The 26036-nt window shown below is 44.5% G+C and overlaps 1 protein-coding gene across 3 annotated transcripts in view; it reads left to right on the top strand.

Moving 5' to 3' along the window:
- The window catches only part of TIPARP (TCDD inducible poly(ADP-ribose) polymerase), a 40690-nt gene extending 16118 nt beyond the window's left edge, over positions 1–24572 (top strand). For 2 of the 3 annotated variants that reach the window (XM_026854862.1, XM_026854863.1), the window contains exons 3-7: positions 2399–3414; positions 16729–16897; positions 18362–18543; positions 22401–22676; positions 23827–24572. In XM_026854862.1, coding sequence (XP_026710663.1) covers positions 2462–3414; positions 16729–16897; positions 18362–18543; positions 22401–22676; positions 23827–24274 — 2028 coding nt within the window. In that variant the 5' untranslated portion in view covers positions 2399–2461 and the 3' untranslated portion in view covers positions 24275–24572. Of the gene's footprint in view, positions 1–25; positions 278–2398; positions 3415–16728; positions 16898–18361; positions 18544–22400; positions 22677–23826 lie in introns of those variants that run through there. The other variant, XM_026854861.1, reaches the window with a different exon arrangement.
- Positions 24573–26036: the final 1464 nt, after the last annotated feature.

The following is a 26036-nucleotide window of genomic DNA, read 5'->3' on the forward strand; positions in this document are numbered from 1 at the left end:
AAGTTATTTACCTCTTCAGCCCGCCTGCCCCCCCGCCTCTTGGGAGCCCCGACGGCAGCTCCAGAAACCCCCCGGGACCCGCGGCCGCACGGACCGGCGATTCGGCGTTGTTACGGTGGGAAGAGCTGGCGTGCGAGCGGCCGGCTGCAGCGAGCCATTTATTTTTATTTATTTTTTTTTTTTAATTCCCCCCGCCCCCCGAAGCCTGACCGTGTTCTGAAGGTGTCCGGGAACCGGGGCCGGCGGCAGGACTGCCGCTCCAGGGCAGCACAGGGCGGTAGGTTTGGGGGGGACCGCGGGAAGTTGCCGGGCGGTCTGTCCGTCAGGCTGGGCTTTGGTCGGTGTCAGGTTTGGTCTTTGAGCCGCTGCTTTTCCTCTTTATTTTTTATATTTTTTAAAAATTTATTTAAGACCAGCAGACTTGCGTTCTTTAGCCGAGGAGGTGCGGTTCGCGTGAGATGGCGAGTACTTGGGGACTGAGATCTCCCACCGAGGGATCTGCCTCTGGTGAAAGACGTTGTGCGGACACAGCGTTGCTCTTGGTGGCTGGGAATGTCGGTTCTGAATGATAGCGACTGATCTGGGAGGTTAAAACGCTGAAATAGAGACGCCACCAAATTCCGGTAGTCTTCATCCTTGCCGCTTGCTATTTTTAGAGTTGGGGGATTCGGCTCTGTGCAGCAAGGCAGTTCTTTAAAAATAGCAGCAAAACTTAAAGGCTCGTCAAGAGATTGCTAACAGCATTGCAAACAGCGTTAAAGATGTGGCTGAAAAAAGACCAGAAGTCACTTCTTTAGCTCCTCAGCACAGCAGGGCTTCTCGCACCCCGGGAGATCCTCCTGCGTATGGCGGGGGCTGTTAAACCTGGGCGCGATGAGCCGGAGCATCTGATCCCCTTCGGAGTTGAGGATTTTTAAACCTCTGAAGTTACTTGAGGATTTAAAGTACCCTTGGTGGTTTCGAAAGAGAATTGCCCCATATGTCTCTGGAAGAGTGTCAGAGATACCAATCATTTTGGAAGATTAACCGGCAAACAAATATACCAGTTTCTTTAAATTTAATTTAAAAATGGAAAACTGGAGAGGTACAATTTTTTTTTCCTTTTTTCCTGGCAATCCTGACGTGCTGTTTCCTAGGTTAATGCAAAAGCCTTATAAATGAATGTTCCAAAATAAGGAAGACCGGGTGAGAAATTTTCCAGAGAAAATCGTCAGTAGTAGGAAATCCTTGCCAATTTTTCTCTGTTTTGTGGGATTTTGTTTTGAAATGAGACGTTACTTTGCTTGGAATGCATTTATCCAGGAAGTAATCCTTAATGTGCCCCACTCTGAGCTTTGAGGTTACGTGCAAGGAGATTGAAGAGGGTTTAATTAAATGTAATCAAATATTACAAGATTCCTGATTAAAAGGTATAGAGCTTGCTTTCTGGTGACGTGCGAGACGTGCTGTTTATTTGTACCGTAGGAGAAAAAAATTTTTCCTCTTGCAAATAATTCTTTTCCTCTGTTCCTGAGTAACTAACTAGCTGCCTTTTGTTTTCTTCGCTGCCCGGTTTTAATTCTTGTCGCCTCGCCTCGGAGGAGGCAGCTGAACTCGGTGTGTCACAGCAGGGTGACGGAGTGCAGGCTGCGCATCTGAGTCAGTGTGAGAGTGTGTGTGGGCATGTGAGAAGGGCTGTGGGTGAAGTGGGAGTGTCTGGACACGGATGAGGCTGTAGCAGGAGGAACAGGGTGTATGTAAGCCCTTGAATTCCCGTGTCTAAAAAAAACAGGGATGAAATCCTGGCCCCTGGTGAGGTCAGTATGAAGTTTGCTCTTCGTTTAAGTCGAAACCAGGAGTTCTCCGACGATGCCGCTGGGAGGATGTGTGAGATTGGGTGAGGGAAGATCCGTGTGGATGGACTGGGAGTGCGTGCGTCTGCCCGGTTATCTGGTGGGAGAAGAAATGCTGCATGAATGTTTAATTGCGGTGGGAACATTCGGGGCGGCGTGCCTGCTTAATGCTGCTGCTGTGTGTGCGAGGGAGGCATAAAAATGAACAATGCAGTGTTCACTTTTGTGGAATATAATGAACTAAAGCGCTGTTTATTATTAAACATCATCACAAGGAGGAGGGCATCAGACCATCCCCCTTTCCTGCTCCCCCCCCACGGGGACTGTGTGTGCGTGCCTGAGTGTCTCTGAGATTTCATGTGTGAGAGGACGATGAGTGTGTGTTTGGGATTAATTAGCCGGAGTTTAGCTGGTTTCATGCTTTACGTGCCTAGGGGCTACCCACAGTCACAGAGAAGGGAGGAGTTTGCTGTTGCTGGCTCGAAATCCTCTCCAGGGGTGATCTTGTTCGTGTCAACCATGAGCAATTAGAGAGATTAACTGTCTTGTTTTCCTTTCTGCCCTAGATTGATTCTTGTGAGGCTCTGGGACATTTGAAAGTGATTTGGAGAGAGCAAAGTCTGTGTCTGATGGACACCGAACCAAAGCCAGCGTGTGTTGTGCCGCAGGCTCACTGCCCAGGAATGAAGTGTCCTCCTGCAGAGGACTTTCCTCCTCAGATAAGACTGTCTGAAAAGATACCACCAGTGAAGCCATGCTTCAAGAAGAAGCAGCAAGTGCAGAAGAGACTGGACACAGAAACTCTCCGGGCTTTGCGGCCAATCTTTACCAGTTTGCTGGGAGCTGGGACCTTGGGTAGGGTCTTTGTGCCCCGAGGCAAAAGTGGTGGTCATAGCAATTTATGTGAACCTGCTGTGAAAAAGACTCTGGACCTCAGTACTTCTTGCCCCCAACCAGAAAATAATGTGACTGTGCTGGTGCCAACAGCTCCAGATGTGCAGAGTCAGTTGCCAGTAGCTTGTCCTTCTTCTGGGCATCCTGGGCAGGACGTCCAGTCGGGAGAGCAAGGCTTCTCACCAGAAACTACTCCTGGAACTACTGCTGCTGCTGATAATAATAATAATAATAATGAATCATTCCGGGATCATCCTTTGCACCCAGCTGCTAGTGATGGTGCTGCTTGTCCTTTGTTCCCAGACAAGATTCTGGAAAGTTACACATCTGGCTTATTCCAAGAGAATAGCTGTCCCATGCAATACAATTTGAACCCAAGCAATAAATTCAGTGCTGGGATATTCCAGGATAAAAGTGAAGAAGCTTCTCTTGATCTGGTGTTTGAACTCTTGAACCAGCTGCAATATCACACCCATCAGAAAGATGGAATAGAAATCTGTGTGGATTTTCTCCAGGGCACTTGTGTTTATGGCAGCGATTGTCCCAAACATCACACAGTCTTGCCTTATCATTGGCAAGTGAGAAGGACAGCAACCCAGAGTTGGCAGAGTGTGACCAACGATTCCCAGGAGCATCTGGAAAGACTCTACTGCAACCCTGACAATGATCGGATCAAAGTGAAGTATCGGTAGGTAACTGAATTTACTAGCAGGTGTGCTTAACTGAGCAGTGGCGCAGAATTGTAACTCTCTGTGTTCTTTTTTCCTGATGTTTCGTGTACAAGTGTTTTACAAACCCTGTGATGATGTTACTTGAACAATATCCAGCACGTTTGCCACAACTGAAAATTCTTGCACACCTATTAAAGCTCCTTTTTAGCGTCTGAAAAATATTCTTTGAAGCTGAAGGACTTTGGAGCGTGTGAAATAAACCAACTTCAGCTCTGTAGAAACTGAGAGAGTTGAGGGAGACTGTTGTGTAACATTGTACTTGTTCTCGACGTTCCTAATTAGTCTTTTCTCTGTATTAGAAAAAGTGACAGCATGAATGAGCCTTTGCAGCAATTGAAAGAGGAATAATAGAGCAGTTGCTTTTTGTCCCTGTGAGTCCAGCTTGACTGTATGCGCTCCAGGCACCGTTTTCATAATTACATTCTAAGCAACTGAAATCAGATAGGTGCTCTGCTAAGCCCTTTGACTGGAAATTCCATATAGTTGATAACATATGGTGATGTTTCAGCTCCTTCACTATGGACAACCTGAGCGATACATTCAGAAATGATGATCTATTTAAGTTGCCATCTAAAAACGTTGTCATGCATTAGAAGTTGTTTCCTCTCTGTACAGTAGTGTTTATCTTCTCATTTTCTGAAATGAGAAAACAGCTTTATGTTATCAGTTTAGGCTTGATCCTGCGCCCTGAGGTCTAAACCAAAACTTCTTCAACTTTTATAATGCAGGTTCCATTTTGAATAGTAGTGGGGAGTGCCGATGTTTACAAGTTCGTCACATCTACACAGTCCGTGTTCTTGTGCGTGCAGGGTGTAGACTGCTCTTTTTTTTTTTTTCTTTTTTTTTCCCCTGGAGGAAGCATCAGGTTTCTCATATCTTATCTGCCCTGCCATAATCTGTAAGCCTGGTACAACTCATTCCAGTCACAGTCAGTTCAAAGCAACACTTCTGGAGTTGGGTAGTAAAAGCTTCAGATTGCCGTTGTTGTCTGAATCCTTGTGGATTTGTTCTCTCTGCCTCTTCTTCCTTCCACTTCCTGAAGAAAGTATATCCCTTCTTCCTTAATGTTTTAATTTTCATTTACTATGGTGAGATTTCTCACTGGGCGCCACAGACCCCATCTAATGCTTAAAGTCAATGTCAGTCTTTACTTTCACCTAAATGGACGCTGGATTAGGGACTAAAACTCAGGCTCCATTAGGCTATGGATTCATCCTTTTTACTGAAGGCTGTAACAGAACATAGATATCCCGCACTGAAAATGAGAGTGAAGAAATAAGTTCTGTGTAGTAGAGGATAATCATATTTTATAGAATTGTCTTGAAAAAATATGCCGGTCTGTTTTTAAAAAAATTAAAAATCTTGTATCTGCACAGCAGATAAGGTTTGCTGTATTTTACAACAGAGAAACTTTCATTTTTTCCAAGTATTTTAAATGGTTTCTGAGAACAAAACAGCAAATGTAAAAATAAGACAAGCCCATGCAAGTAATTTAAATTTGAGCTCTGTACGAACGAGCAACAAGTTTTCCTTTTGAAGCCTGTATCGCAGAATCCATCGCTACGCACATGATCTACGGCTTCTAAATGATGGAGTTAAGAATGATTAATTTTAAAAGAAACAATGCTTCATAATTGCTTAGTCATCTCCAGCCTGTAAAATTGGCTGAATAGCCTCGTCCGCCTTTACACTTACTTTGCAGGTTTCCAGTCTGGTGGGTATTTTGGTCTCTTGGTACACAGAGTTTCTGTCTGTCTGAGCCGGTCGGGAAGAAACTTCGCGGATGTGTTGGCAGACACATGACATTCTGTTACCGTGAGTGAAGTCAGAGAAACAGTGTGATCTCTGAAAACCCAGGTGTGCTGGGTCAGGGCTCTGCTGCTGATTCTGCAATCGGCCCGAGGCTCAGCTCTGGAAGGGGGGGGCAGGTTCTGGCAATACAAACTGGGCTTCATCTTGTTGAGTGGAACTGGCTGCCCAGTGAGTGTCTGCCGACCTGGTTTCTTTAGGTAAAAGTAGTCTGAAAAAAAGTGGCTGGAATTATTTTAAACACCAGTATTTTCTAACTAAATCCTGTTTCGAGCTGCTGATTCTCTAGCCTGTACTCTTCTTCCTTCTCTTAAAAGACATTGTGAAGATCTTTGCATCAGCCAGTGCTGCAAAATCATGCCCCAGTGCAAGGTTGGATGACTGCTGTGAATTTATAATATCTGCTTACCATGGAATGACAAATCGAGAGTTTCTGTAACTCTTGTATGTATTTCACCCCTTGGAAAAGCTTCCATGTTTGTGGATAAATATCAGTGAGAGCCTAGGAGTGAAACTTTTGTTAAGACTAGAGCTTCTGATTTCAAACATTGAATCTGATACGCCCTAAAACTTGGACTTAACACAGTTTTAAGCTAGATTTTGAAGTGGGGGGTAAACGTTTTTACTGTGTATCATCACCAGTTTCTTTTTACGCAACAGCATCTTGTATCAGAAGAACCTGCTAAACCTTCCCATGTGCACCGCTCGGACTCGCCGTGACTCCTGGTGGAGTTCACTGGTGGTCACTGCAACCTGGCTTCCCTTGTGTTCCCGGGCGATGTTGTGTCTCCTGGCAACAAGATGCAGATAGCAGCGTGTTGAACCTTGCTGAGAGGCTCGCAAACATGCTAGAACAGCTCATCGTTCACATGGTTACCGCATTATTTGGCTAAAGCTATTAATCTCTTGTGGTCAGACTAGCTTTACAGGCCTATCTATACAGATTGCATACAAGGAAATGTCTGTTCAGCAGTTTGCATGTCCAAGAAAGGCCGTGCAGAAGCCAGCCTGACAACCAGTGGGTGGTAGTTGTTTATTCTCCTTTGTTTTAAACACATTTTATAGGGCATAGTAAGTGATGATTACAGTCTGCATACATAATATTGCCATTGTGTGCTACTCCAAGAAAGTTGGGCCGTTCAAGAAAGTGTTGAGCTGTTGGCTCAATTAGAGAATAAGCTCTAAATTCAAATATGATGTTCTTCAAGGAGCTATTTATATAAAGCTTTCTTCATCTTAATGTTAGTGAGATGAGTAATGTAAAATATGCATCAAGTTGTTGCCTTTCACCTAAGGGAACGTGATCTTAAAGAAGGAGAAGTGGTAAACCTTGTTTTAGTTACTTCTTTGTAATACAACTTTGTAATACGACTACCAATAGTTACTGCAGTTTGGCCTCAAACTGAATAGAAAACTTTATTGTAAATTGTGTATATTTTTTTTTCTTAATTTTCTTTCTTAAGGCTGTCAGGTATTTAGAGCCAACCGCCAAGCTATTGAAACAAACGGGGGAATGTGAACTTAAGCAGGTTAAAATACTTAGAAGCACTCAGATTTCTTCATGCATGTGAGGAGAGGCCCTGGAGAAGTTCCAGCTTGCGGCGAACTTTTAGAGAGAACAATGCCAAGTGCTGCTTTCCAGCATGAGAGTACCCAAGCTGGGATATTTTAAGATGCTCTTTAGTAAGGGGAAATACTTGGCTGCAGAACTGAGCAGGTTTTCCCCCCTACACACACACCTGTCCAATCATGCATATGTTGCTTTTCAAAATAAGCAACACCATCACTGATTACACGAGGATTTGTCTAAAACAACTCTGCAGTTCCTGACCCATCAGTTCCCCCTCTTTGGCTGAAAATTCCCCCCCTCCTGTTGGCAGAGACATCCCTGTGTGCCATGGGAACTGTTCAGCTACGTGTACCCCAGCGTACCCCAGCTCATGTGAAACAGCAGCTTGTCATAGTTGCTTTGATTTTTTTTTTTGTGGTAATTTCTCTTCAGTTTTATGAAATGGCTCCTCCTGTCTAGAAGCGCAAGGCCAGAATGAAATGGCTCCAGTCAGGGAAAAGCAGGTGGACCTCCAGTGGTACATATTCTGCCTGGGAGCTGTTGACTGATTACTCAGTATAGAGGCATGGTTCTTGGATGAAGTCAGAGTAAATACTGTGTATTCCCCCTGGGGTTATCAGTGGGCGTACGGAGGGACCTGGGAAGGAGCAGGAAGGACAAAAGGAAACTAGTTTTCCTTTGTTCTTGTGTTCGTGGGATAACTTGTTTCTCTGATGCTGTCAGAATAGGCTTCTATGATTTCTAAAATTTTACAGAGCACAGTGGAAGCATTTCAGTCGTTCGGGGACATCTGCACATGGTCTGACCAATTGATAGTTAAATTTAGGAAGTTATCTTCCTGATTTGCACAGCTGCCACAGTGTATGAGATAACTCGTGTTATTGATAACACCGGAGATGAGAAACCAGCTGAAATTCACTGTGCCTGGTGATTTTGTGTGTGGTGTTTCTTGAATATACACAGCTGAATGGTTTTGAACTTCTTTTAATTCCTTGCTAGAAGGAATGCAAGACAGAGAGAGGCTCTAAATAAAAAGCATGTGAAGAGATTTTAGAAGTGTTCGCCTTGTGCTTTATAATAGTACGCTCCAGTGAATTCCCATGTGCTCCACTTTATAGTATCATTTACATATGAAATAAAACTAATTGGGTTCTAGTTATACAAATCTAGGGAAGTTACAAGTGCTACGCTGAGCTGCCATAGGAATCGGCAATCACTCATATATCCCTTTTCTTGTTTCACGTCAATAAACAGATTACAGTTTTGGAAACAGCTGTCACCTGGCTTCAGGTTGAGGTCAGTCTGTTCCCTGTGTACTTAGGGTAATAAAACAGTCCTTTCTGAAACAAAGATTTATAATTGGTGAAACAGATTGCTCAGAAGAGCTGCTTACAGGTAATCCAGCAGGCACGGCGTTGCAGCATTGTCTGCCTGCCCGTTTCGGTAAGGATGAGGAACAGAAAGAGTCTGTTACAATTATTTGCTTAGCAGGAGCAGTGATCGTGAAGTTCCTTTCTAGTTGGTACACGTACTTGTTGAAATCAGTAGGGATTTGAGCTGAGTAATAATTCTAAAATATGATACTTAAATGTATAAATGAGTCTTTTTTGGGGGGGGGGGGAAGCTGGATGTGGAGCGTGTGATGTGAAACATTGCATGGAACGTTCCAAACCCAAACCATCCAGAAACGGTGGTCACCAGTCTATGTTAGACTTGTGTATGATAGAATTGATGCAGTCCCATTATTTGTCATAAATCTCAGAGGTATTTTAAGTCCTGAGGTTGGATAGAATTCTTTAATTTTGAAAAATGGGGCTCCATCTGAGCGCTTATTGCAGCTCTGTGAAAGCAAATGCCTCTCGTGGCGTGAAAACTGTGTCCTGTATCAGCTCTGTTGCCACTCAGAGCTGTGCTTGTGCTGTCTCTAAAACATCTACCGATATAAAAATTGAAGCTAACAAGGAAAACTCTCTGCAAAACATATCCTCATCCGGTGTGGGTAGGAGACCTTTGAAACCAGAATGTGCCTCAGACAAGGACATCCATGTTTATCCTCTATTGCAAATAGAAGATGCAACTTGGATTTGAATTATGAAATATGGTACATGCAGGAATCCCTGGAAGATTGGAGTGCGTTTGACGTCCTCATTGCTACAGAATTTTGGAATTTAACAGTACTTCACTGCAAAGGACCATGCTTTAACCCCGTGCCTCGTGATCAGATGTGGCCAACTGGGGGTCCTTGGGAAGAGTGCAGCACCAGAACAAACATACTTCTCAGGACAGTCTCTCGTCTTCCAGCAGTCATGCCTCAATGACTTCCTGATCCAGGGATGGTATCTGTGCGTGAGAGAGCTTGATGGAATTTTTAATTGTTTGTTTTTTTTTTTCCTGCCAGAAGAGATCTGGGGCCAGGCTTTCACCTAAGCTGTATATATATGTGGACACCAATGCCCCACTAGTTCTTTCCGATTTACAAATGTGCAAGTCAGGCTAGACACTCTCACTCTGAAAATTAGAGAAGATTGTTTTGTCAAGGACCCGCAGTCACCAGTTGTGCAGGCAGGAGAACCTCCCTTTCCAACTTTCTTGAAAATAAGTACTGGAAAAGCAGTACAGCTATCACTATATTGATAAATTATTTTTTTCTCTGATGATGGAGACTCTTAAGTGTAGAGGTAAATCTTTCCGTAGCACCTTTCTCTTTTCTGAGTCTGTCTCACTGCCTCTCCTGCGTGGCTTACAGTCACGGCAGAGAGAAGCAGCGTGACATGGTGAGGGAACAAATTAAGTAAAACACGAAACTAATTTCCTGCTCTCTCACCCGCTGCCCCTCTCTTCAGTTTAAGGATGATGAGATGCTGATAACATCAAGACTGCAGGATCATGTTTACCAGCTTGGTTTTGTTCTTGCCCTGATGCAAAACACTGCTGCTGTGAGGGAAGGTTCCTGTTTGCCTTTCACGCTCCTTACAGCAGTAAATAGGATTTGGCTGCATTTTTATTGTTGCGTTGTGAAGAGCAGTTTGATGAATGTCCCTTCGTGAGCGTTACCTGGCCCCTGCTTACTGCAGCTTCCCATGGAATCAGTATTGGTTTTGATGGGAGCAAATTTTGGCTGCTGTTGTCTAAGTTCTGATTTTCCCATTTCAATAACCTTTGCTTTAAAAGAAAGATCTTCTTAAGACAATATACCTTAAGTGAAGTTTTGTTTCTTACGGTGGAGTTTAAACACTTGGTCCCTCACCTAAAGCTGGATTACAGCCTGCAACTTCGAACAACTGTTTGCTACAAATAACATGAAATACTGCTGATTTTGCAGAATGGAAATGCCTGACTTACATCTCCTACAGGAACCGAGTTCAATTTGACTAATCTTTCAAACTTAAGCACAAAAGGTTTTTGTACCTGTTTGGATCTTTTCAGTTCATTTGTTCCCCTTACAGGTTGTTGCTATTGCAGAGAGGAACTGGTTTAGTCAGAGAGAGAAAACCAACAGTTTTCATCATCATCTAAGTGGTGTTTAACTCTCAGTCTTGCTTTGTATCACAGCTGTTCTGATGGGAACCAAGTTTCATTTCCTGTACAGACCTTTGCTGATCGCTAGGTTTCTTTTTTTTCTGAACCCTGGTTGTGGTAAGGCTCATGACATATAACTGAACTTAGGAGAAGAGTTCGAAACCACATGCGTTTTCATAGCACTTACAAAAATATTTCTTCTAGTCACCTATTTGTACATAACATCTAGCAAACGTTTGCCTTACTGAATGGAAAGAACACAGATGATTCACACGGCAGGCTGAAGTTCTTCAGAAGGGTGCAAGGAAGAGTGGGCCCAAATAACCTTGTTTTAGCAGGCTACATTCATCTGAAAAAGGACTTTAATGGTGTAACTTGCTGATCAGGGTACCTACTCAGTTCAGTGTTCTGAAGAGATTATGTCTTTGTGTTACTTAGGCTACAGAGAAAATGTTAATTTATCTGAGGAACCAGGTTCTGCTATTGAAAGCACTTGTGGAATTTTATTTTGAACTGCGCTGGGGTTGTGCGCTGTGTTCCTGAGAGAGTTCAATATGCTTATTCTTTCACTGCAGATAATTCTGTTGAAGTGCTTTATTTGTATAAATAGAGGCCTTTATTTGGTTAGTCGGTGAAGAGAAGTTCTTGAGAAATCTCCGCTCCCACCTCTGTCGCAGATCCTCGGGGGCACTTGGGAGAAGCTGTTTTAGTCTCTGCGTATCTGTCTTTCCCAGGGAAAAAATGGGGATGGTGAGTTTCTACCTCAGAAGCGAGATAAGGCAAAGTTTTCTTGTGCTTTTAGAGAGGTTTTAATACACTTTTCTGTGGGAAAAGGCCGCATTGTTTTTATTACTCGCTTCAAGCTGTAGTGAAGGCTGTTCCTGCCGCGTGATGCACGGAGGCAGTGGGAGTAACGCTTTGCCCCACCAAGGTATTTGAACACATCTCCTGTTTCCCCAAACATCTGACAAACTACAGACATCATCATCTCCTTCCTGCTCTTCTCCAGACTGATATTTCCAGTCGGAGGCTTCGAAGTCCATGAGTAACAACACCAGATTATTTTTTTTTATCATGTCAGCTACAAAACTGTCCTTTTCCTGAACACAAACTGCCCAAGAAAAGTACAAAGAGCGACGGGCCCCGCTTAAGGAGCTCGTCTTCTGGAGACGGCGCAGAGGAAGTGTTGGGAGGGGCCTGTTTCACCCCTGTGCCCCAGAAAGGATTTTAATTGCTGGGTTTGTGTGCGTGTTCTGCCGCTGTCATCCTCACAGCACCCGAGTGTTTCACGGCCGTGGCACGTGGCATCTCCCGGAGGTGCGTTGGCCGTGCAGTCACGGGCCCACACTGCCTTGTGTGTTCTCTCGTGCTCCCTTCAGGGCACGAAACAAGGTGGTGTGTGTGCCTGGCTGGGGGGTTTTCCCTCTCCCAATCGATACGTTACCCATAATCTGGACATCTACTTTAGGCAGTGTACGCGGTACCTCGGAAGTAGTAAATCATTACGCTGTATTGAAGAAAAAGTGATGTTACGGTAAAGAACGTGCCAGACGTAACCTTGAGCATCTCGCATTCTTACTGTTCTTGAACCCTAAATTTGGGGTCTTTCGCCTGTATTTAGGCCTCGGGCGGCTGAGAGGTGCAGTTGTCACATTTGCTTTCATCACTGGTGTCTTAAAGCTGAAGGCAGGAATGTAATCACGCAATCACTTGCTGTAATCACAGTTCATTTTTTTTCATGGCTTTGCATTATGTAAGCTGGTAATAGGCTTTTTAGTATACAGAGGAAGTGCTTTAACTGAAGAGCTATTATTAAACAACTTTGCTAAATATATTTTAGGATTTCAGAGCTTAAAAGCCAGTAAATGTTATAATTTGAAGAAGTTAATGCTTCTGAATAGAGAAATGTATTGTTAAAGAATATACATGAGCATTGGAGTAATAGAGTAATAGATTTATGTGAATCAAGGTTTTTTGTAAAGAGTATCTTATTCACAATGTTATAATTAGGGGAAAAAGAATCAAGTAGGCTTTCGGGCACACAGTGTGTTTTTCAGATGCAGTCAAATAAATGCACTTGTCTAAAAATTCAGCTGTATAAAATAATACAGTGTTATTCTCAATAATTTATTGTTAGGTAGAAAACGTGTGGGGTTTAAAGTTTTTAGTTAAACGGGAAAAAATAAAACACTTGTATAGATTTCGGAGTGTTTAGATATTTGGTTACTTAAATTTCTGTTAAAATTAATGGGTAGTAGCATTCTAAACACTTAAACGACTTGAAAAATAAAAATACCATTATTAAAGCATCCCTAAATTAACAGAAGTTTGAGGAAGATTGAAAAATAAAAATACCATTTTTAAAGCATCCCTAAGTTAACAGAAGTTTGAGTTTGAGGAAGATGATGCTGTTACATCCTGAAACTGCTGAACCTTTCCCTATTCGCAGCTAAGGGAAATGGATAGAGAGTACCATGCCAAGAAATATCTCGACCACATTTTTTCCTTCAAAAAATAATTAGAGCTTTTTTTTGGGGGGGTTCCAAGCTGCAGTTCTTCCTCTGAGAGAAACTTTTAAGTAAACCCAGGTAGCAACTGCCCAGAGCCGGTGTCCCCACCGTGAAGTGAAGAGCGATGGGTTTGTACTCAACAAGCTGAAAGGCAGTAGTAAGTGCGTGGGAGGTGTTGCAGCACTTAGTGTTGTATTGTACATGGGCTTTCGAGAAGAATGTTTGCAGGGGTGGTAATCAGCTGGTTTGGTCCTTGATGCCAGAACCGTCGGAGTCAGTCACTGGGCGTTGACCATCCCGTCCTCAGCTGCTTACAGGGGAGGGGAATCTTGATAGAGGAGAGGCAGAAACAGTGAGCTACAAAAATGTAAAAAATTCCTAACAGCAGATAGTCGTTACATTTTTCAGTACTGAGAAATAATTTGGCACATTCTGTACAGCTTTTGCAGGAAAGTTTTCAGAGAAGCTGTTTTCCCTGTAAGCTGTCATTTAGCTGCCAGAGTTACAAATCCTCAACAGACTGTTAGGAGATAGGTAAACGCACCCTCAGCTGTGCACAGATGTAGGAAAAATCCTACCGCAGTTTGTTCTACTGGATTGTATGTGAAGTTTTCACGTTGTTAGAGCACCACAAGAAGCAAAGCACCCAGACCCCTGCAGTCCCCCACCTGCTTTGCAGTTAGAACAAAAACTTTTTTGTGTGTATTCACTGTCAGCTTGGAGTTTTAGGGAGTTCCTCCTGAAGATCTGCTTCCTTTGCACTAAAAGCATGGGGAAAACATAGGGAGACCCGTATTTTGGTAATTTGACCTGAAAAGAGATCAAAAGTGAGAATGAATGCTCAGACTGTGAGGGTTTGTATGAGAAACTGCTTTTTGGGTATTTGTTCTCTACAATATGCGGCACAGTATCTGGGGGTCTTGGTTCAGGACTCGGATTGCAGGTAGAACATAACTGCAAAAGAGTGTGAGTCCGACTCCTCTCTCCAAAAGGATAATGCAAACAGTATCAATTGCTAAATTTTCTCAAAAACAATGGCTTTATTGGGCACTGACATTCAGAACTGTAAGACTACATTGTGATGAGAAAAAGCCAATGTCCCTAAAGCAGCAGTAAAAATGTATTCATGAAGAAATTCACTCCAAAAATCGTGTTTATGGTGCTGCCTGCGAATACTATAAATAATAACACAGCTTGGTATTTCAGAGAGATGATTTCCTCATGATTTCACACATTGTTTTGAAATAAAGTAGATTGTAGCTTGTTGTTATGGAACAAAATGCCTACATAGCAGGAAGGGGGGGTGATCTGTTACTAGTTTTTTCATTCCTGAATGTGTGTGTTTTGTTTTGTTTGTTTGTTTGTTTGTTTAAGTCCTTCATTTAGTTTCAGTCCCTTCGTACTGGTCATTTATTTTGCTTAGAGCTGGTTTTACCTTCTGACTAGATCTGACTTGTATCACTTGTATCTGATGTTTTTCTGGCCGGGCTGTTGTTTTATGCATTTTCTTGAGTCCCGTGGGTGCCCGAGCAGTGGCCACTGATGCAGTGGGCTGTGGAATGTCAGCTTTAATTAGTACATCTTTAATTAGTCTCTCACACATCTCGCGGAGGGCTGCGGCCTGGCAGAGGCGGGTTATCAGCACACAGCTCCGACACGGAGCAGCTGGTCTCCTCCTGTACTCCCAGTCTGACCGTAAGGATTTGGTGTGCCCGACGCAGGGAGGGAACGCGCTGTTAAACCTTCTGCAGATTTGGGGTGGTAGCACGGTCCTGACAAAACTGTCATCTTAATGAGGGTGGCTCTAGGGCAGTTTTAGAGAACCGCGTGCGGGGAACTGGCGAGACGTTCCCTTTCGGTGGGATGTGCTTGGCAGAAAGGGGAAGAAAGCTTGGCCGGGGCTGTGACAGGGACAGCCGCCCTCGGGGTGAATTATCCCCAAAACGGGTCCTGCTGGTTGGGGCTTGGTCTGGGGGTGCTGGGGGAGTTGCAAAAAGAATGATTTTTGTGTCCCCAAGAATTTTAAAAGTAGCTCGTGGAGTTGCATTTTTAAGACAGTCCGATTTGACCTTGGGGACTATTCTGTATCTTTAAACCTACGCGAACGCCGCTGGAAAACAAAGAGAGCAATCTCGATTGACCCAAACAGCAGCGGATCAGCTCCCCTGATTGTGCGCCCGCAGGAGCAGACACATCGTCCTTTTGTCTGTGTCAGGAAAGCACGTAATACTTCAAACTGTGCTTAGCACTTGACAGACCCAAATGCAATTAACTGATGATGATAAACACTAAGAACAGCTACGCACCTGTACCTCCTGTTGAGGAATGAAGGATCGTTCCAGCTGATCATCAGTTTGGAAAGTGGGAACTCTTCAGTAGTTTTCTGTGAAAGCAGTATAATAAAACTCCTCGGCAACCGTACCAGTAAGAGTGCGAAGCAGCAAAATTGCAGCCGTTCTCAAGCAAATCTGTATTCATAAAATTGCATAGATGTTTAGAATAGCTGTCACTTGATGTGGCAAATTTCATACACAGCACTTTGATCTCTGCCGTATTAATGTTGCCAAAGTTTTAGAAATAAACTGTAGATTTCGAGTATCAGCTTGATTTATGTTTACTCTTAAGAATTCAAAGGAAATATTTTATACAGTCTCAAAAGCTGCGTTTCCAGTTGCCAAAGATTAGTAACTGTTAATGAATAGCAGTAAACCGACAAGTTGTAAAGAGATTATAAAAGTAGAAAGCTAATGATGTAAACAGCATTATTTTGGAAAATATGTTAATCCCAGTTCTAAAAAAATGGCTTTTGTAGGGAGTGATTATTACTGTCATTTCTTCCAATTTCTACCAATTTCTTAAGTTCTTGATTGCTAATAAACCAGTGCTCGGCTGATGGTTGGCAGAGCTGTAGAACTGCCTGCTGGACTCGGGAACGTTCTTTAATTTGATGCGTCTCTCTTAACCCCGACTAACAAAACAGCATTGGAAACTGTTTGCTGAGGCTTTCCGCAGTCGCTGTTAAACGTGACTTTGTAAAGCGGAGAGGAAACGCCCTTTTATTTTCTCCTGTAGATGAAGGGTACACTCTGGTTCTTAATTTGCAGCACCCTGTTGTTGTTAGGTCCTTCGGAAGGTGCCAGTCCCTTCACGTGAAGTTGCCTACTGGCATTGATTTTCGCAGCAGCAATAGAGCTACTCAAAAAAAAAAAAATCCAACCCAACCAAAACAGCCAGTATTCCTCAGTGTAGGCTCCAAAATTGTAAAATCATGTTTCCTTTTCATATTATGCTAGTTCTCCTCTGCTGCACGTGATGAAAGATACTCAAACTCTCTGGTGGATTGGCAGCAGATGCTCCTCATCTGGAGCCATTTACATTTTCTTTTCTTCCCTGAAGCACTAACTTTCGCAAGAATAACCTTTTGAATAGTATGTGGCTGCTTCATCAAATATGGTTGTGTGATGTATTGACTTAGTGTACTCAAAATGTCAAGGATATGAATATAGATTTTTGTACCCTTCACACATACTGAATAAATACCACTGGACTGGGAAGACTGCTGGGTTTGGTTTTTTTTCTTTCCGTGCTGAAAACCACGTTATTTCCACCATTGTCCAACTCTTTTGAAGAGTTACTTTGCCCTCACAGCCCTTCGGTGTCCGGCTCTACACGCTTGTCTCTGTGTTTTGCCCGCATCAAGCTCGTGGGGCGTCCTCGTGGCCACGGGGGTTGTGTGACAGGGGCACAGCCAGACCCAGGGTATCTCTGAAGTGCTCTTTGCCAACTGGAGTTCTGTCTGGTTTATTATCTCTGAATAATGGATTACAAAGGTGAGACTTGGTTGTTTTTCTTGTTCTTTCCAGGGGACATGAGTTCTGGGTGGATTTGAACGTCATGAAATTATATGAAACTGTTGAGTTTGACCAAATGCGGCGGCTGTCCACACCTTCCTGCCCCAGCTCCAGCTCCAACTACTACACGGTCTGGAAATACTTCTGCAGGGACCACTTTGGCTGGAGAGAATACTCTGAGGTATTTAACACATTCCAGAATCCTGCTCTGGGGTCGTAATCCCGGACTCTATGTACAGTATATACTCTATATATACGTTTTTAGTCTGTTTCCTCTTTGAACATTCCGGAAGGTTACTTAAAGTTACTCTTAAGGAAGATAATCAAGAAGGTCAGCACTGAACTGAAAAAGCAATAGAACTCTGCTCTGCTGGACTGTGCCTTGAATTATCCCTGAGAACAACAGAGAGGCAGAGGCTGACCAAACAGTCAAATCTGAGAGCAGGCTGGCCCATGTCGGTACCAAGAAAGTCCTTCCCTAATCCCTAGAAATCTGGTTTTAAGATGGGGGCGGGGGGGGCAGCTTTCTGCAGCCATTTAGCTTTGCAGTTTTTCATTAATTTACCTGTCCCCAAAGATACCTCGGCGCAGGACACGAGCCTCCACAGTCACTGGATCCAGCCCTTCGCTGTCTCGTAGCTGCTGCAGCCGGACGGTCCCACGGCTGCCAGCCCCTCCTCCTTAGGGACCTTTTCCCAAACGTCCAGCTTAAATCTTTCCACCGATGGGTTATGCACACTCGTTGCAGTGTCACTGTTGCCCGCTGGTCATTACCAGCCCCAGTTTTCCCTATCAGGTTTTAAATAGGCCTTCTCTCTTCCAACTCTTTGACCCCAATTATGGACACAGGAGTCACATCTGCTGTCAGAGAGCATTGTGCTAGACCAAACCAAACCCAGCCCAGGATACTGCCATTCACTTCATTCAAGTAAGCTCTCCAGTAAGCCTTGTAAATACCTGTGGGAGTTAAGAGCTCATCTTTGGCTGGCCAGGGCTGTACAAAACCTCATTGGTGTCTTACAGCTTTGGCAGTACCAGAAACACCTCCACCAGTGTCAGCTGGATCACATTCATCTTTTTCATGCGTCACGCTGACTTTGTGAGCGTGGTAAGAAGCTTAAGGCAGAGTGCTGTATACAGTTTGAGCCTCTGTGATTGAAAAAACCCTGCAAGAGCTGGAGAGGGTCTGGGAGAAAGCATCGCACCAAGTTTAGGATGCTTCACCTGCGGGGAGAAGTTAAAAGAACTGGGTTCCTCTAGCGTAGAAAAGGAAAAATATAAAGAGAATCTATTAATATATAAAAGATTGCTCTAAAGCGGACTTCTGCTTTTCACATTCAGCGGGCAGAGATAAAAAATAAGTAATTTGTGGCAAGGGAGTTTCAGGTTAGATATCGGAAATAACATTTGACAAGTAAAAATGAGATGGCACGGAAGTTGTGAACCCCGCCTTGTTGGCAGAGCTTACAAACAGGTGATGGAACGTTGTCAGGGGTCTAAAGGTACTTGTGCCTCAGAGCAGCGGAAAGAGAGGAGAGGGGAAGGGAGTAGGGAGGGATTCTTCGAGGTCTCTGGCAAAAATGATAACTTTGGTCATGAAATTTATCATGTGTATGTTTTTGTTTTCTTAATTTTCTTGAAACAGCCTGTTGTAAGATTGATAGAAGAAGCCAGCTGCCGGGGTCTGAAAGAGGTTCGGTTTGTTACTTGGCATAACCAGTATATCTTGAACATCAAGGATGGATTCCAGCAAAATGCGTGTTTCAGAAGAGAGATCAAGAGGAGACCCCTTCTTCGCTCGTGCGTTGTGCTGATGCCGTTCTTACAGTACGTATCCCAGCAAAGTGGAAACTTTGCCTTTGGCCTGTCCCCGAGAGTTGTGTTCCTTCAGACGCGGCAGGGAAATGAGCAGCACTGGGTCGAAAAATCAGAAGCAATAATAAAAAATCTCGGTCATACTGGCAGCTTTTGCTTGTCACTTTTCAAGATAAATATTATCAGAGGAACTCCTTCCCGCTAGGCTCTGTTTGTTATTTAAAGATTACAGTGTACCTTGTGGATTGCAAAACCTCGAGTTTGCCAAAGCGTTGTCCCGCTCTCAGCATCTCACTGCCTGTAGTGATTGCCAGGCTATCAGTTCTAGGCCCCGTAAAAACAAGAGTTCAAAAACATTTTAGAATTTTTCAAGCGCAATTAAAACATGCCTTGTTTTTACTGTCAGCTCGGCTGGGGGGGACCACGCTCGCCCATCAAAGGCAGAGCGAGGAAAGTGTTGCACTGTAGTCATTTTTGATTACAACTCATAAAAATGCCATTTTTGTGATCTCACCAGCACAGCTGGAAACGTTATTGTCGGAGTTCGGTAGTTAGGAACATATTGTCCCGTTAGCGGAGGGGTGGAAGTCATTAGGCTGCCGGGCAGGTCGGCATGCTGGGCCAGTCAGAGGGGCTCTGAGTGCTGCAGGGGGGCTCGGGCGTTCATTAGCTGGCAGAGCCCTTACCGCCTCTAATTGCCAGGCCAAGGCGGATTTGGTCAGAGCCTCAAAACACGTGGTTCTAAGAAACGTTTTTAGATACGGTCTTACAGGAAAGCAACCCAGAATTGTTAGAGATACTGGGAGGAGGCAGGTAAAAAGACCAGGCGTGGAGTTTCTGCTTGTAGCAACCCTGATTATCATCTTAATGAAAATTAAGGATTTCAGGTAATCTCTTGGTGTTTTGCTACCAGTGGCTGTTTTACCACGGTGTAAGTCTATAATTTTGAGATATGCTAAAATTATGCAATTTCCACTAATTTTAGTTCCGTACTCATTAGGGCTTGACCATAACTGTTCTTGCCAGCTACCAGATCTATAAACTAAGCTCCGAAATTTCTGTTGTTCTTCAGTAAACCTCATTCTTCTTTTCTTTATCTAAAGACCTATTTAAAAATCTATCAGTTCTTAGCAAGGAAAAAAAGAGTATTTTAAATACCTAGAGGAGCTCTCTTTAAGAAGCCAGCATTTGCCTCCCCTTATCTCACAGTGCTACCTGAGATTTTTTTATTTCCCTCCCCTCCCACCTGCTTGAATGTGTTGTAAAATCGGGAAAGAATTCTTGAATATAAACTGTGGGAAGTGGATGATAGTGGTTGACAAATGTTGACTTTTTAATGGCTTCCCTTGTATAATAAATGCTTACAAATAATTTACACTAGTCAGAAGAAATGAACAAAGTACACCAAAGGATTGCAGTATTTTTATGGTGTTTGATGTCTCACTCATTAAACCATGACTTGTTAATCCAGGCTTGGTCTTCCAGTCCAAGCGTGAGTGAATGTGGTTCTGTGGTAATATTTTTTACCCGTTGACTTGAGGGGGGGGAAAAAAAAAAATCAAATGCACACTGTAACATTGCAGACTGCTGTTTTCATATTCATTCTTAGAAAAATCCAGCTTCTGGGTTTCTGTTAAACTATTAATAAACAGTGAGAAGAATTTTGAGTTGAGTCAAATCCATGCAAATAAAGTGAGGTCTCTTTTTAGCCTTGAAGAGCAGGTGAAAGCCACGTGAACACTTTTTTTTTGAAGAGTGTGTCTGCTCTGAAAAGTGCAAATGCTGTTAACAGTTTACTGTCTCTCTGATCCAAATCAAAAGTATCAATTTAAAAATAGACTTTTTTTTCCCCCCCTTCCCCTCAACGTTTTCAACCTGCAATCGAAAAAAACCACATTCCGTTTGTTCCTGGGTCACACAAAAATTCACACGCAGTTCTTTCGGGCTCGTATCTCACCAGCGTTAAATGTTCTGAAAGGCAACCCTTAACTGCCGTTTGCGTAGGTGAGGAGTGAGTCGCAGCACAGTTCTTACTTACCTAGATAATTACGCTGGCTCTGCCGAGAAGAGTGGGCTGAGAGCAGGGACGACGCGCGGTTGCTCTGCGGCTGCGTGTGCCGCACCCTGCGCGCAGATCGCCCGGGTGAGAGTCGCGGGTTCGCGGGCCGCAGCCTGCCTCAGCAGGAGCAGGGCCGGTCCCCAGGAGTCCCCCTGGAGAAAACGGCTTTGCCTCCAGCAGGTTGGCTGGTTTCTTCTCCCGTAACCCTCCTTCCCACGGAGGCGGCGTGGGGCGGGGAGCTGGCCTGGCGCGTGCGAAGCCCCGCTGCGTGTGCGCGGGAGGTGGCACCTGGGTTTTGTCAGCGCTCCGCTCGCCCAGGCTGAATACGCAGAGGATTCGCTTTCCCCGTTCCCCCCTTGCCAGGACAGGTTTCCTCCTCAGGCTGCGGCAGTGCCATGTTAGCAGAACACAAGTGACCTGAAGAAATTTTATGTACTTTTTAATATTCGTTAAATTTTAATTTAATGAAAGTTAATTTAAGGGCACCTGTGGGGTGTGGAGACAAGGTTCACCTTGTGTCTTTCCAGCCAGCTGGGGGGTACCTGTGACCTTTCCTACCAAGAGCTGCCTGATTCTGGGTGCACCCCGCCCGTTTGCATTGGTGGTGGGTTGGTCCCGGCGGCAGGAACAGCTTTGCCTATAAAAATACTGTGGTGAAATACTCCTCCGGTGACACTTGGAGACAGTTCCAGGTGTTCTTTGGAACCGAAAGGGAACCTCAGCAGCTTGCAGGAGCTGAAGAGCTGTGGGCTTACAGTGTGCAACCCAGAGCCTGAAGCTGCAAGCTGTGCTTGCTCCAAGTATGCTCACTGACGTAAGAGGGAGAACTCCAGCAGTAAGGATTGCTCTGCGGAGTAAGGCTTGCTTGTTCAGGTTATGATCAGGTGAACATAAGCCACAGATGCCACACTCTTTGTCTCAATTTAGAGTGAAAAATTCCAGAGAGTGCAGGTATTTCAGAACAAAGTCTCGCCACACCACATCTGGGGTCCTTAACTGGACTTTACTGGTGTCCGTCCTCGTTCTGCATCCGTGCAGCAATTCTGCCGCGGCCCTTGCAGGCAGGAGCTCCCCTCCCTCACCCCTTCCTGACTTCTTACCTGGCAGCAGTCCCAGGAGGAGGGGCTGGGCTGGCGCATGAAAATAAGCAACTGCAAATGCAAATCTACATCTGGCCTGTGCAAATGAAACTGAGAGCGCCTTCCTCGGCGGCTGCTGGGCAGCGCGGCAACCACAGCTCCCCTTCATAACGCCCTGACACGTCAGCAGGTTTTGCCTATAAAATGTTATTATTTGGGGTTATTCACTATTCATACTGTACAACAAAGTGTATGTTTCTACTCCCTATATTGTATTCTAAGGAAGTTAGGTCAAGTGTTGCCATATTATTAATATTTTTTTATTCTGTATGTCCTATTTGTTACGTTAAAAGCACTGATGCTTTCTAGCTACCATACGAAATAGTTGGATTTGGTAGCGTGCTGCCTGTCTGTAGTTTATAACCCCATCCCGGAGTGTGAAAAATGACCACAGTAGGGCTTTAACCACCACCAAGCAGTAAGATTTCCCTGCGTGGATCAGCATCCCTGCGTGAAAAGTCAAGGTTTTGTTGTCAGTGCGGATGGAGGAGTTGCTAAAATGTCAGGAATAGCTGGCCTGTTTGTTTGGAGCAGGCATTAAAGATGTGCAAATTGTGACAGAACTGAAGCGCAGCAATTGCTTAAGACGTGTTGGTGGTGAAATAAATGTGATGAGAAGCTCTTCTGTTCGTGAATGTTTAAGGACCAAGATTTTCTCTTTCCCCATCTAGGACTTTAGGTGGCAACTCTCCGGTGCCCTCTCTGTCAGCCGAACCCGCGTCCTCCCATGTCTTATCTCCAACTGCTGTTACCTCTCCAAACTTCTATCCTGAAACCTGGATTAGTATGGATCCATCTCAGGACTTCATCCAAGTGCCTGTTCTGAAGGAAGATAAAAGCTATAGAACCATTTATAACCTGTTTCACAAGACTGTGCCAGAGACCAAATATAAAATTTTGAAAATTCTGAGAGTGCAGAATCAGTTTCTGTGGGAGAAATATAAAAGGTAAGATAATGCAAATACCATTCTTTTACACTAGTGGAAAAATAAATTATGTAATTTGGGCTGCAAGTAGAAATCGATCACTAAATAGAGTACATAAACTCCAGATTTCTGAAGGAGCATCTTCAGTTGAACAACTTGATCTGAAAAATACCCGGAAATTTCCTGTGTAAGAGGTTTAACATACTGTCTGCTGGTAACTGCTGTCAAATGTGTCTTCACAGAAACTTCAAAACAGATCTAGGGTATCTGGTTGAAAAATCTTCCCATTCCCTTTCAAGCTGAACTAGGAGGAATTTGCATCAGATAATCTGTACTGAGGACAGCCACTAGTGCCCTGGTTCCCCGGAACACGGCGACCGCCCGGGGCCTTCCAGTGGCCTCACAGAGACGAGATCCTGTCTCGGTCAGTCCCGTTCCAACCAGAGATGCTGTGGCTGAAAGTTTCCATCTGCTGACCGTAACTGAGCTGCAGTTAGACTGTGGATTCCCTCTCCCTTCTCGAGAAAGGCGGGAGCTCAGGAGGGGGCGAGGGATGGGCTGTGCGAGCAGAGACTTTCATACAGCGTTTGTGCTGGTCTAGAGCATCTTCACCCCCACCCCGTCTCCTAGTACCTCCTCTCTGAGGTCTCTTCACAAGCTCTAGAGGTGTTTAATTTTTGCAGGGCGGTTGTTTTCACCCTGAGGAAGATTTCCCAAGGTGATCAGGCGCTTCTCAAGCCGCTTTGCTGCCAAAATCTTGTGAAATCTTAAGGATGGGCCATTTCTTGATCATCAGAACCAGATAATTTTCATCCCGGGTATATTAAGAGATTCTCCCAAGCACTACTTTTTGTTACTGTATTTCAGAAAGATTGGGAGAGATTACAAAATTGACATCCTGCTCCTATTTTGGATTATTGAACAGGGGAGAGCGCTCTGCCTCCAGCAGTATCAGCTCAAGACCTTTCCAAAATACTTAATTTCAGACAAAAGCTTTTTGTGAGGGTGCAAGACCCACTCTGCTATCCCTACAGAAATGTTTTCCCCTCTCCTCTTACAGCTTTACTGTTTCAGCGGATAAAACTGATATGTGAAGAGCTGTAGTGAAAACCGCTTTTCCCTTGCAGATCTGCAGTGAATACTCATCTTCACTTTCCATTTTCTATTCCAGGAAAAAGGAATACATGTCCAAAAAAATGACTGGGCTCGACAGGATAATGAACGAAAGGCATTTGTTCCATGGCACCTCCCAGGATGTGGTGGATGGGATCTGCAAGCACAACTTCGACCCGCGCGTCTGCGGGAAGCATGCCACCATGTTTGGGCAGGGCAGTTACTTTGCCAGAAAAGCGAGTTATTCCCACAACTTCTCCAAAAGGTCCCCCAGAGGAGTTCATTACATGTTCCTGGCGAAAGTACTGACCGGAAGGTACACGGTGGGAAACCACACCATGAGGAGACCTCCGCCGGTCAACCCCGGCAGCATCACCAGCGACCTCTACGACTCTTGTGTGGACAATTACTTTGAGCCTCAGATTTTTGTCATTTTTAACGATGATCAGAGCTACCCTTATTTTATTATCCAATATGAAGAAGTTAGCAACACTGTCTCCATTTGAAAACTCGTGCTGCTGAATTATTCATTTTAATAAACTCTCTTATCTGGCATGGGTAGCAGGTTTTGTGGAGGAAAAAAAAAAAAAAAAGGACATTGCAGAACTGGTTAAATTACTTGCTTGGAAGGAACTAAATCTCAAAATATAGAAAAGAAGATCTGAAGTGACCAATTGTGCACTTGCTGTTTGATTATGTATGTGCAAATTGTAAATATTTTTCCATTGTTTATAGTTGAAAATCTGTGCCTTTTGTGATAAAACACTGTTTATTTATGTTAGTAAATATTCATGTTTGAAAATGCGTGTGTGTGTGTGTGTGTGTGTGTGATTTCAGTTGCGTTCTGTGCATATTAGAGGGGCTGGAAAATTGCTTATGCCCTGATCTCGAAATCTTAAGGATGGGCCATTTTTGGATAATCAGAACCAGAAAATTTTCATCCCAAGTATATTAAATAAGAGAATTCTCCCAAGCACTATTTTTTATTACTGTGTTTCAGAAAGATTGGGACAGATTACAAAATTAACATCCTGCTCCTGGTTTGGATTATTAAAGAGGACAACACAAAGACATCATTTTCTAAGTCAGCCCCAAGTAAAATCAGGAAGAGGTTAGTACGGCCCGCAGCCCGGCAGGGTTTGGAGCTGGGTGGCTTCCCAGCCCCTCCCGGGATGTCCAGTTTATCCCTTTTTTTGCCACTGTGGCCACCCAGGCGCTGCCAGTAGCCAGCAGGCCTGTGCCATCGAGCCCAGGCACGTGCCACCAGTCCCCGTAGCTCTGAGGAACAGATTTCTTGGAAAAGAAAACCCCAGACAAAGCCTCTTTTTGATGAGCTTTTAAAATTTGACCAAAAGGACGACAATTTGTGTTAATGTCACAACGATATGAAATTAATTTTTAAATGATTGATACGTTAAAATAATTGCCAACACATAATCCCTCCTTTAATCAGGGTATTTTTTGTGTTTTCCAGGCAGCTGTGCTCGGCTCGCTGCTCTTCCGTAGCTGTAGCAGTGGTGAGGGACAGAAACGAGTGAGTGGTGTTTGCAGCCATCCCCTGCCCCTCCCAACACCAGCTCAGGTTGGTTTTCCTCTGGGGAATCTCTGAAGCACCGTGGGGCCGGCGCTAGGCACTCACTAGCCACCGGGCCACCCCACAGCCACCTCACCCAACATCACCTGGGCTCGTTCCACCAGTTATTAGAAGCTTGTCACGGGCTCAGGTCCCGGCTGCCTTACCAAAGGCGTTACGACATTTCAGTTACGTGGCAAGAGACGACGTTACAGCCCAGCAAGATTAACTTTGATGCTTTCTAATTGCTCAGCCCGAGTTCGAGGTACCCGAGATGCCCTGTCCTCCTCAGGGCCTTCACAGGATGTTCTTTACCTCGTTAGGAAAGCTTCGCCTGCTTTATTAGCGCAGGTGTGGCCGAGGCAGGTCGGGCTGGTGGGTGTCTGGGCTGGGAAGGCAGCTCCAGACTCGGGGCCTTTTGCCTCTGCAGCTCAGCAGCAAACCTTAAACTGAGCCTGGAGCTGCGCTCCTGCGATAACCTGCTCCATATCCACTTTCTGACCAGGGCCGAACACAAATGTGTTTTGCCATGGCGGAGAATCATTCACTCCCACCAGCTCTCCTGCCTGTTTCTGCCCCACTGGCTCACTCAGAATCACCTGCAGGAGATAAAACAGCTGGTAGGCGAGAGGAGGGGGAAGGTCCAAGCAGCTGGTTCCAGTTAACTCCCAATCTCTTCTGAGGCTCTTGGCAGC

This window comes from Athene cunicularia (genome assembly GCF_003259725.1).
Source record: "Athene cunicularia isolate RWA chromosome 9 unlocalized genomic scaffold, athCun1 chr9_part1, whole genome shotgun sequence".
Classification (NCBI taxonomy): Eukaryota; Metazoa; Chordata; class Aves; order Strigiformes; family Strigidae; genus Athene; species Athene cunicularia.